This window comes from Candoia aspera, chromosome 2 (genome assembly GCF_035149785.1).
Source record: "Candoia aspera isolate rCanAsp1 chromosome 2, rCanAsp1.hap2, whole genome shotgun sequence".
Classification (NCBI taxonomy): domain Eukaryota; kingdom Metazoa; phylum Chordata; class Lepidosauria; order Squamata; family Boidae; genus Candoia; species Candoia aspera.
The window spans coordinates 238,989,650-239,001,696 of NC_086154.1; the positions used below are offsets into that span (position 1 = coordinate 238,989,650).

At 41.1% G+C, this 12,047-nt stretch overlaps 1 protein-coding gene across 1 annotated transcript in view; it reads right to left on the bottom strand.

Moving 5' to 3' along the window:
- Positions 1–12,047, bottom strand: part of ZSWIM6 (zinc finger SWIM-type containing 6) — a 107,370-nt gene that overhangs the window by 17,269 nt on the left and 78,054 nt on the right. Inside the window, exons 9-10 of the mRNA XM_063295617.1 lie at positions 7,593–7,853; positions 4,267–4,402 (exon numbers count right to left, since the gene is read on the bottom strand). Coding sequence (XP_063151687.1) covers positions 4,267–4,402; positions 7,593–7,853 — 397 coding nt within the window. The remainder of the gene's footprint in view (positions 1–4,266; positions 4,403–7,592; positions 7,854–12,047) is intronic.

Sequence of the window (12,047 nt, forward strand, 5' to 3'; positions counted from 1 at the left end):
TATGTCTTTCATCATATCCAATCATACATGTAAAATGGCAACTAAAAGACCAAAGTATGAATTGCGTAGCCCTGAGTTAGAATCTCAGTTCTGGTAGCCCTTCCTAATTTGGAGAAGCTCTTTGTGATGGCAGCAGAGAACAAGACGCTTTCTGTGATAGGAACCTTTTCCAATCTGATCATATCCTGATGTGTTGGGCTACACTTTCCCTAAACTTGCTGGGTGAAGATGAATAGAAAGTGTATTTCACACCATCCAGACATTACCAGGTTGGGGAAGGCTGCACTAAATGATCTAACCAGTGCTTCTCAACCTTGGCAACCTGAAGATATGTGGACTTCAATTCACATGCTGGCTGGGGAATTCTGGGATTTGAAGTCCACACATCTTCAAGTTGCCAAAGTTGAAAAACACTGATCTAAACACTCTCCAAAAATCAACACTCCACATATTGTTTATTTGTTTATCATATTTTTATCACTGCCCATCTCCCCCACGCAGAGGATATCTTGATCCACCCAGTAACAAAAGTTTAAGAAGGTAGACTGTAAAGTACACCTATATTCTTGGTCTCTCTCTCTCTCCCCCCCACCCCCCCACCCCCCGTCTCTGCACACACACATAAAGAGAACACTTTGTATTCTAGCTTCAGAACATCTGTTACTGGGTGGAAATATACAAAAAGAGAAGCAGGCAATAAAAGACCAAATAATTATGCATAGGAAAGAAAAACATTAATATGCAAAAGCAGCTATCTCAATATTGTGCGGTGCTTAAAAATTCAACTCTTAAAAATTCAAAATTTCTGGGAGAGATAAATATGGCACTAAAAATATAGCAGTGTGGGAGCCAGGCAAGTCTCCTTTGGGAGGAGAAATTCCACCGACCACTTTGTAAGATGCCTGACAATCAGAAAAATTGAGAACTGACTTTATCTGAAAAGGAGTTCCCATATAAGCTGGTAGACACGAGAATATCGCACTGCATAAGAATCTAGCCAACTGCCCTTTTGTCTTTTCCTTTTTTTTTTTTTTTTAGTTTTGAGAGAATAGTAATTTTGTCTTATCATATCAATGCAGAAGAAAAAACTGGTCGTAAGATTATAGCTGTTAATTGGACAATTCTATATACTAGGACTGTGCAAAACATTCTGGGGGGAGGGGGTCAGTAAGTAAATGACTGCTAGAGGAGCACCCCCCTCAAGGCATTAAGGCAACTGCTTTAATTTTATGTGTGCGCACACAAACTTTCCTGCAGAGACTGCCAATGAAGCCAAGTAGCTGCGCATTCGTGCACATATGCAGCCAGCCACGAAAAGCCTTCCAGAGGACAGGATGGCTTCAGTGCTTTAAAATGCTTGCCACAGCCTGTCTGCGCTACTCTCATCAGATGACATTTCCATGTCTCTTTTCATTAGCCGCTAAAACTTAAATTTGATAGATTTATGCTGCCTCAAAGATTTTCAGAGCTACAAACAGGCTCCAGAAGAATGCAGAGTAGTATTAGATGCTGTATGCTGATTCTTAAAATCTCAGTGTTTCTTTTTTGTTTGTTCGTTAAGAAAAGCAAGTTCTCAGCTCATATGGCTGTAAAGTAATGCTCAGAAAAATCTTTGTGGGCAACACTAATTAAAACTTCAGGCTTCTGAATAAAAGCTCTCCAATGCCCTACGTAGAACTGGTTTCTTCCCAATTTGTATAAACAGGCTGTTCTATGGGGGGAAAAAAGTAAAATTATAAAATATGGTAAAAATAAAGAAATATAATTTTTTGTTTAATCTGTGTAATTTACATAATGCTTATAAGGGGTGACAGTCTGGTTAGCCTAATCACATTTTGGGTATGTGGGGAAGGGGCAATGGGTTTATATTTGTTTGCACTCCCCTCCACCCCCGAAACCCACAAACCTTATGTTATGCAGAACTTTGGTTTCCAACCGAGAAATGTTATTTTGTACCCCCAGAGCACCTGCTAGAGACACCTTAAAGCAGCTGCTACTTTCCCCTGGTTTGTGGGGCTGCCCTTCGCAGCTACAACTTTACCCTGGAAAAGATTTGGTTTACGGCATTTCCAACATGTAGTCTGTGCATGCCTGTGGAGACTCCAAATCACATTTCTCCTTCTGAGTTTGAAGTGTGGTTCAGCCCTAACAGACATGAATGCAGACCTAAGCATTCCATGGATGCATTCTGAATTCCTTCATTTCTGTTATAAACCTGTACCTACCACAGCTTCAGCTCCAGTAAAGGGAAGTTGGATGGTGGTGACAGCCCTGTTTTACATGCATTGTGATACGTAGAAAAAAGAGATGGGGCTTTGACCCCATCGTTTCAGCTACCGTCTTGATTTTTTTTTGCGCACACTCTTGGCTCCAGTGGATGATTTCTTGAAGCAAATTATAAAGCATCACCAAAGTCAACCTTCCCCAACTCAGTGCCCTTCCAGTTATGTTGGAAACCACAACTCACAGCCTAGAAAGCACCAGTTGAGCCACATGGGGGCACAGCACATTTCTCCCTTGCTTTTCCAAGAGGACTGATTTCCTTCACAATAGATAAACTGAACTGGTTGTGCCCACAGCTACCTGAATGAGTAAGCTCAGTTGAGATTCAGGATTCCCTTGGGGGCAGGCTGAACTCCCAAGTGCTGAAAGGAAGAGGGGGGTTGATCAGCTGTGTTAACAGCATGACACACCTCATTTATTTCCAATTTTCTATCCTGGTTGTCCCAGGATGGCAGGCAATGAGGCAGACATAAGAACTGGACTGGCTCATACACAAGCACAAGAAGTTATTGCCTTGAACCCAAAAGGGAAAAGCAGCTATGACAGGACAGAAAAGGATTTCATATTAGACAGCCCAGCAGAACAGATTACGGTTCTAGGGTTTACTTCCAGTTACAAAGGACAATTGAGTGCTTGGGAGAATATTCTAAAGAAAGTTAATTCGGTGTTCCCAGGATTACAGTGTATACTTGAGTCAATCTACAAAGGTAACCCTCTCAAGAGTCAGACAGGATCTTTGGTAGGAAGTGTTGGAAGTTTTGGCAAATCCAGCATGCCTCATTAACATTAATTAAGTTGCCCCACAATACAACTCTGAGGAAGCTGTTTGTTGCCACTCCCACTTCCTCTTTCTCCCTTCTCCACCCAGGGAGAGGCAGCATGGATGCTGCTCGCTTCATCAGGGCCATGTGCTTGGGCCTTGATGAGGGATTCTGCCCCTTTCTTTCACACACCTCTTGGCAGCTGTAGGGCTGAGTTTAGGGCAAACTTCTTTTCTTAGAAAGAAAAGAACAAAGGAACTTAATATTTTCCACCAAGATGGATGCTACAGAACAACAAAGAATAAAGTCAGTAAGCTTCTTTTTACTTCTTAACCTAATGTGTCTAAGCGTGTGATTCTTTATGCTTGGGAGGGCTGAACGTGTAAGATCCATAACCTGTGTTTCTCTGGCATGCTCATTGAAGCTATCTAAGATAATTTTATTTTTCTGTCCCAGCTTCTAAGCTGTGTTATAAGCTCTGCTCCATTTCAGTGGTTCTAGCAGGCCCACTGAATTGGCTTCAGGAAGTACATCAAGCATCCTTTAGAGATGAACCAAACTCAGAGCCACCTCTGAATTGACTGAATCTTCTGGTGGGGAATTAAAGTGAAAAGCTTGGGTCAGAAAGGGTGTGTGCTACACACACATAAACAGTCTTGCAGCTCTTGCTGCTCATTCATTCACCCAAATATCACACCCCATTACCAGACTCCCTGGTTGGCTCACAAATATATTCAAGCACACTTCATATGCAAACTTCTATTTCCTCAAGCTGATACTTTCCAGAGGTGTTGAGTCTGCAGCTTGCATAAATCCCAGGCAGCATGATCGAGCAGTCCTCCTCACTCCGATACTCTCTAGTCATGCTGGAACTGCAAGTCCCAGAATTCCCTAGAGCAGCACATCTAGAGAGTGACAGGACAGGGAGGGCTGTACTAAAATATACACAGAAATCGAATGTATAATATGTACTACCAGATTCACTCTGGCGGTGACTTTCCAAAAGTTCAAGTTATGGGCCAGTCTTCTAAAAGACAAAGGGGCTTACCTGATGAGAGGATGCCACCACAGAAAAGGTCTTGCCCCCCTCCATCATGTTTTTAACCTCTGAAGGACCACATGTTTGGGGCAAGGCCTCCCTGGTGACCTTGGGGATTGAGGGGGGAACCATGCTGTCAGTTGGAATGGGCTTCCTTTTTAAATGAGCTTTAAAGATACCTACCGCATTGCTCTCAGTGCAGTTTTGTATGCTAGTTCAGCATCATGAGGTAGGAGAGAGGTGAAAAGATACTTGGCAAAGGTGTGCATTGGAACACTCTCCCGATGGGTGATTTCACCCAGACCACTATAGGGTCCAGCTGTTGGGGAGGAGAGGAAAAAGAACATATCATCTTATAAATAGCACTATAATTCTACTGAACATAAAATCAAAAAGTATTAAAATGCTAGAAATACTGCAATAATCTTTGCCAGAAAGGAAACAAGCACTGTAAAGAAAAAAACTCTCTGGTGCGAGGGGCCCTCTCAAAAACGAATAAGAAAACCAAGTAGAAAATATTGTATTGAAGCAAAGAACTAAAGCTTGTAGTAGCTTTCTGAATCATATTTTAAAATGCACTTTAGTAGAATATAGTTTACAGTTCAGGAAAGTATTTGAAAGCAAGCGATAGTCTAATGCAGATCTCCCAATCTATATGCGTAATCATCTAAAATGTGAATTTTTTCCTAGGGTGGTTGTGCATGCTAGGGCAGGTCATTGTAAGAAATGCCTGTATCCTTAACCACTCACCCAAATTTACAATAGGTGCAAATACAGCAACAAAACACTTGAGATGTGGCACAGCAAGTCAGCCTATCCAAGGAACTATATCCTTGGAAGTAGCTGCTCCATGACTCTACATGGTTTGTGTGTATAATGAAGACCTTTTCAAGATCTACTCCCAGAACTGAATATAAACGATACTAGGCATATGATCCGCCACTGCAATATTGATAAGGCTTGGTTGCCCTTAAATTTCTCCTGCGACACTTTTTTTTAATGAACATGACATTTATAGCAGAAGAGAATTCTGATTGCAGCTCAGTAACAGAGCGTAAGTTCCACATGCAGGAGAGCATCTCTCTGGTATCTTAAATCCTGAGTATTTTAAATCTTGGGGTACTGCTATTAGTGAGTGCAGATTGAGCTCCCTAAACTGCTAGCCTGAACCAGTATCAGCTAGTTTCCCATAAATCTTATTTTAAAAAGAAAATTGAGAAAATCAGCTTTAGAATTGGATTTCATGGAATACATGTCATGGAAGATTTTATCACTTTTTACCTATTAATTCCATCACAATTCATCTGATTTTGAAGTACCTGAAGAGCCTTCTGAAAGGAACCTAAAACTAGAAGTATTAACTTTTAAATGCAAAGAAGCTGATGATCATGGTATATTGAAAAACTGTGGCAGAAAAATATAAATGCTTGTGCTTTAAAGATCCTTAATGAAAGTAAACTGTTATCATTTTGATGCTAACAGAAAAATAATTTTTAAACTCACAAGGGGATACTTCTTTTTTTACTCAATGGTATCTCCAGAACCACTACTTTAAATAAATTAACAAACATTGTTTTGCATTTGAACAAAATTAAGGAGCTTCAGTTTAACACATATTTAGCTGCTTCTGCTCTTAGCAACTGAAATAATAGGAAGCCACGGGGAGGCAGAGTCCCAGCAAGACAGAGCTGCTGTTGAAAGAGGCCTTCTGGATCCATGAAGGTTCATTCCATCAGTCTTGATGGAGTTGTGCTACCCTTGACAAAGCAGGAATATTAACTGGGGGTTTTTCTGGACTCATGGCTCTTGCTCGAGTAGTGTGTTTAGATTAAGGCCAGGCCAACATGCAATTCTCTTGCACTAGGAAGCACTGAAAACAGTGACTCCCATCACTATCGTCTTGCAGTTAGACTACTGCAATTTGATCTATGTGGGGCAGTACTTGAACACGACCCTGAAGCCATAGCTGGCACAAAAGGCAGCTGCCTGCCTGCTGAATGATAGTAACTGGTTCAGTAGAACAATATCTATGCATTGGTTGGCAATAGGCTTCTCAGCCCAATTCAAGGTGCTGATAATTACCTCTAAAGCCTGTATGGCTTGGGCTCTTACTACCTTTGGGACAGTCTGGTCAAGGTAGAATCTGCCTGCACACCAGGAGGGGTGCTTTGGGTTTCCACCCTCCAAAAGATCAAGCAAGCAGCAGCCTGCAGGGTGGTCATTTCAGCAGCAACTGCCTCACTTTAGAATACTCTCTCCCCTGAGGTCAGAATGGCCTCCAAGGGGGTTAAAACTAACCTCTTTTGCAGGGCCTTTGGAATGGAGGTTCCTCAATACTGAACAGCAGTTAGTATCAATGTGGCAGGTTTTATCTTGATTTTATTCAATGCATTGCATTTTTCTCATTTCTATCTTTTCACTATTGTAAACTGCCTAGCAATTTTGTAAATAAACAAACAAGCAAGCATGGAAGATGTCCAGAAAGGACAGATAGCTTGAAAGGTGTGATTAAAATCTAATGCATTGAAGTTTTTATTTTTATTTTTATTTTATTTTTTTATTTTCTATCCCTTTATTATTTTTACAAATAACTCAAGGCAGCGAACATACCTAATATTCCTTCCTCCTCCTATTTTCCCCACAACAACTCTGTGAGGTGAGTTCATAATTGAAGTTCATAATTCCATTAGTGATTTTAGTGCACCGTTGTTTTTTATATCCATCAGGTATAAAACTACTCAAGTAACAGGCCTAAGTAGAATGAATACAGTTCTCAAGGCTCTGCCCTACATATAGGCAATATTAGCATTAGGTCAGTGGACTCTAAAAATTGATACAAGTCCATCCTTACTACTGCTCCAGGTTTCTCAAAGGAATTTAACATTTGGCTTTTGATTCTTGTACCTGTCTACAGAAGATGCATTTTTTAGAAATGTAAGAAAGATGCACACTCTATATTTGCTTAACTGTACTTGAGTTTCTGTATTTGCTATCTTATCCAGAGATGACGATGCATTTCAGATCTTCTCTCAAAAAGCTTCAAGCACTAGCTGCCCTTCTTAGTTAGGTAATATTTGCTTCCAGAAAGACTCCACTAATAAAAGTTACTTTCAGTCATTACAAAAAACTCCAGGCACTTCTGGATGAAGCTCCACATAAGGTGGTCACAGAAATGCTTGACTAGAGAAAGCTTAACGGTGTGTGTTTTACAAAGTTTTACTGGAAAGTGGTAGTGATGACAGTATGTGAGATTGAAATTTTACATGCTAGCCTAAAATAGCTACAACAAAATAGACAGAACCTATTTTAATATCCATCATTCAGAGTCAAAGATAACCATCTCTTCATATATGCAATATTTAAGTAGAGTAGATTGGGAGTAGTTAGAAGATCTTTGAACAGTCATTAGATTCGTAAGAGCTTGATGATTATGAAAGCTACTTAGGAAGCAGCTTTCTATTTTTATTAGGAGCTGTTAAGAAAGAGAGTTATCATCAAAAATCAGCTACCTTCTAATAGGAAGACTGCTTGCTTTTGGAAAATCTTCACCAGAGTGTCATCCAATTCTATTTCATGTAGCTTGGAAATTAGCTGTTCCTCATTTCGACAAACCTTCTCTTGCGCATACAAGCCATCAGGCATTATCCTCTGCTGACCCAATCCTATCAATGCCACTTCCACTGCTAGCGTTAAGTAAGATTCTCCTTCTTCTAAGAATTTGTGGGTCGGCAAGTGATAGTATTCCAGAGATTTGTATGGGCCCATATTCTCTAAAAAGAAAGTTTACAAAATGAAAACCATAAAGCCATTTAAAATAGTTTGTCTGTAATTATATGCCTTATTTATGCCTATTCTTTATCATTTGTAAGCTTCCTACAAAAGCAGTGAAAACTGGAGTAGTTACATTTTAGGCCTACTTTGTACATCACACTAAGCCATACATTTGCTTTTGCTTTAGCATTTTCTATGAATACAGACAAAGTAGCTTGTAAATCATGGCTTATGACATATAATGTAACATTAAACCAGTCAATTATAGCTTATTCAATAAACCATGGATAAACAAAATACGGCTTAGTGTGATATGTGAATCTGTCTTACCATAAGCCAACCAGAACAGAAAATCTTGGAACAATCAAAACAGCAAGTAAAGTGTATTAATAGCAATTTGAATAGGATTCAAATGCTTTCTACTCAAAGCTGAAATACAAAACATCAAAAGACTGAGAAATGAATTAGGAAATCCTTACTTCTGTCATGAACTCACTAGATGGCCTTAAGGAAGTCTCTGTTTCATAGCCTTTGCCCTCCCTCATCTGCAATATGCGGGATAATCTTACTGGCTAAATTACAGGAATGTATTAAGAATTATAATTAAATTATTTATACTATGAACAGTTGGACATGCAATGCAGTATTAATATTCTTAATATCACATCGAGTAGTAAAGATCACATGCTTGGAATTCAGAAAAGGTCCCAGATTCAATCCCAGGCATCCTAAATTGAAAAAGGATTAGCTAAGTACACTTTTCCTCATACTGGTACTCTGCAGATTTGCTGGGAGCTATAACTCCCTGAAATCTTTTCAGCCACACTGGCTGAGTACCAGCACTTTGGAAGGCATCATTTGGGTGAACTAATACCTCTCTTGATATAAGACAGGTTCATACATTCAGATAAGATAAGCTATTGACTACTCATCTTCAGCAAAGGATCGTTACCTTGTCGTGGTGCTGGAGCTTGAGCACCTCAATGATGCCATGAGCTAAACCGTGAAGGGCCACCCAAGACGGGAAGGTCATGACAGAGAGGTCAGACTAAATGCGATCCCTGGGGAAGGTAATGGCAACCCACCCCAGTATTCTTGCCGTGAAAACTCAATGGATCAGTACAACCAGAGATATGTCGGTATACCATCGGAAGATGAGACCCCCAGGTCGGAAGATGGTCAAAATGCTACTGGGGAGGAACAGAGGATGAGCTCAACTAGCCCCAGACGTGATGACGCAGCTAGCTCAAAGCCGAAAGGATGGCTAGCGGCCGACGGTGCTGGTGGTGAACGGCGAATCCGATGTTCTAAGGATCAACACACCATTGGAACCTGGAATGTAAGATCTATGAGCCAGGGCAAATTGGATGTGGTTATTGGTGAGATGTCAAGATTAAAGATAGACATTCTGGGCGTCAGTGAACTGAAATGGACTGGAATGGGCCACTTCACATCAAATGACCACCAGATCTACTACTGCGGACAAGAGGACCACAGAAGAAATGGAGTAGCCTTCATAATTAATAGTAAAGTGGCTAAAGCAGTGCTTGGATACAACCCAAAAAATGACAGAATGATCTCAATTCGAATTCAGGGCAAGCCATCTAACATCACAGTGATCCAAATATACGCCCCAACCACAAATGCTGAAGAAGCTGAAGTAGAGCAGTTCTATGAGGATCTGCAGCACCTACTGGACAACACGCCTAAAAGAGATGTTATTTTCATCACAGGAGACTGGAATGCTAAGGTGGGCAGTCAAATGACACCTCGAATTACAGGTAAGTATGGCCTGGGAGAACAAAATGAAGCAGGACATAGGCTGATAGAATTTTGCCAAGACAATTCACTCTGCATAACAAACACTCTCTTCCAACAACCTAAGAGACGGCTTTATACATGGACTTCACCAGATGGACAACACCGAAATCAGATTGATTACATCCTTTGCAGCCAAAGGTGGCGGACATCTATACAGTCGGTAAAAACAAGGCCTGGAGCTGACTGTAGTTCAGATCACAAACTTCTTCTTGCAAAATTTAGGATCAGGCTAAAGAGATTAGGGAAGACCCACAGATCAGCTAGATATGAGCTCACTAATATTCCTAAGGAATATGCAGTGGAGGTGAAGAATAGATTTAAGGGACTGGACTTAGTAGATAGGGTCCCGGAAGAACTCTGGACAGAAGTTGGCAGCATTGTTCAGGAGGCAGCAACAAAATACATCCCAAAGAAAGAGAAAACCAAGAAGGCAAAATGGCTGTCTGCTGAGACACTAGAAGTAGCCCAAGAAAGAAGGAAAGCAAAAGGCAACAGTGATAGGGGGAGATATGCCCAATTAAATGCAAAATTCCAGAGGTTAGCCAGAAGAGATAAGGAATTATTTTTAAACAAGCAATGCGCGGAAGTGGAAGAAGACAATAGAATAGGAAGGACAAGAGACCTCTTCCAGAAAATTAGAAACATCGGAGGTAAATTCCAGGCAAAAATGGGTATGATCAAAAACAAAGATGGCAAGGACCTAACAGAAGAAGAATAGATCAAGAAAAGGTGGCAAGAATATACAGAAGACCTGTATAGGAAGGATAACAATATCGGGGATAGCTTTGACGGTGTGGTCAGTGAGCTAGAGCCAGACATCCTGAAGAGTGAGGTTGAATGGGCCTTAAGAAGCATTGCTAATAACAAGGCAACAGGAGACGACGGCATCCCAGCTGAACTGTTCAAAATCTTGCAAGATGATGCTGTCAAGGTAATGCATGCTATATGCCAGCAAATTTGGAAAACACAAGAATGGCCATCAGACTGGAAAAAATCAACTTATATCCCCATACCAAAAAAGGGAAACACTAAAGAATGTTCAAACTATCGAACAGTGGCACTCATTTCACATGCCAGTAAGGTAATGCTCAAGATCCTGCAAGGTAGACTTCAGCAGTTCATGGAGCGAGAATTGCCAGATGTACAAGCTGGGTTTAGAAAAGGCAGAGGAACTAGAGACCAAATTGCCAATATCCGCTGGATAATGGAAAAAGCCAGGGAGTTTCAGAAAAACATCTATTTCTGTTTTATTGACTATTCTAAAGCCTTTGACTGTGTGGACCATAACAAATTGTGGCAAGTTCTTAGTGGTATGGGGATACCAAGTCATCTTGTATGCCTCCTGAAGAATCTGTATAACGACCAAGTAGCAACAGTAAGAACAGACCACGGAACAACAGACTGGTTTAAGATTGGGAAAGGAGTACGGCAGGGCTGTATCCTCTCACCCTACCTATTCAACTTGTACGCAGAATGCATCATGCGACAAGCTGGCCTTGAGGAATCCAAGGCTGGAGTTAAAATCTCTGGAAGAAACATTAACAATCTCAGATATGCAGATGATACCACTTTGATGGCTGAAAGCGAAGAGGAACTGAGGAGCCTTATGATGAAGGTGAAAGAAGGAAGTGCAAAAGCTGGTTTGCAGCTAAACCTCAAAAAAACCAAGATTATGGCAACCAGCTTGATTGATAACTGGCAAATAGAGGGAGAAAATGTAGAAGCAGTGAAAGACTTTGTATTCCTAGGTGCGAAGATTACTGCAGATGCTGACTGCAGTCAGGAAATCAGAAGACGCTTAATCCTTGGAAGAAGAGCAATGACAAATCTCGATAAAATAGTTAAGAGCAGAGACATCACACTGACAACAAAGGTCCGCATAGTTAAAGCAATGGTGTTCCCCGTAGTAACATATGGCTGCGAGAGCTGGACCATAAGGAAGGCTGAGCGAAGGAAGATAGATGCTTTTGAACTGTGGTGTTGGAGGAAAATTCTGAGAGTGCCTTGGACTGCAAGAAGATCAAACCAGTCCATCCTCCAGGAAATAAAGCCAGACTGCTCACTTGAGGGAATGATATTAAAGGCCAAACTGAAATACTTTGGCCACATAATGAGAAGACAGGACACCCTGGAGAAGATGCTGATGCTAGGGAGAGTGGAAGGCAAAAGGAAGAGGGGCCGACCAAGGGCAAGGTGGATGGATGATATTCTAGAGGTGATGGAATCGTCCCTGAGGGAGCTGGGGGTGTTGACGACCGACAGGACGCTCTGGCGTGGGCTGGTCCATGAAGTCACGAAGAGTCGGAAGCGACTAAACGAATAAACAACAACAATTGACTACTCATAACAAATTTATCTTTCCTAAATTTCCC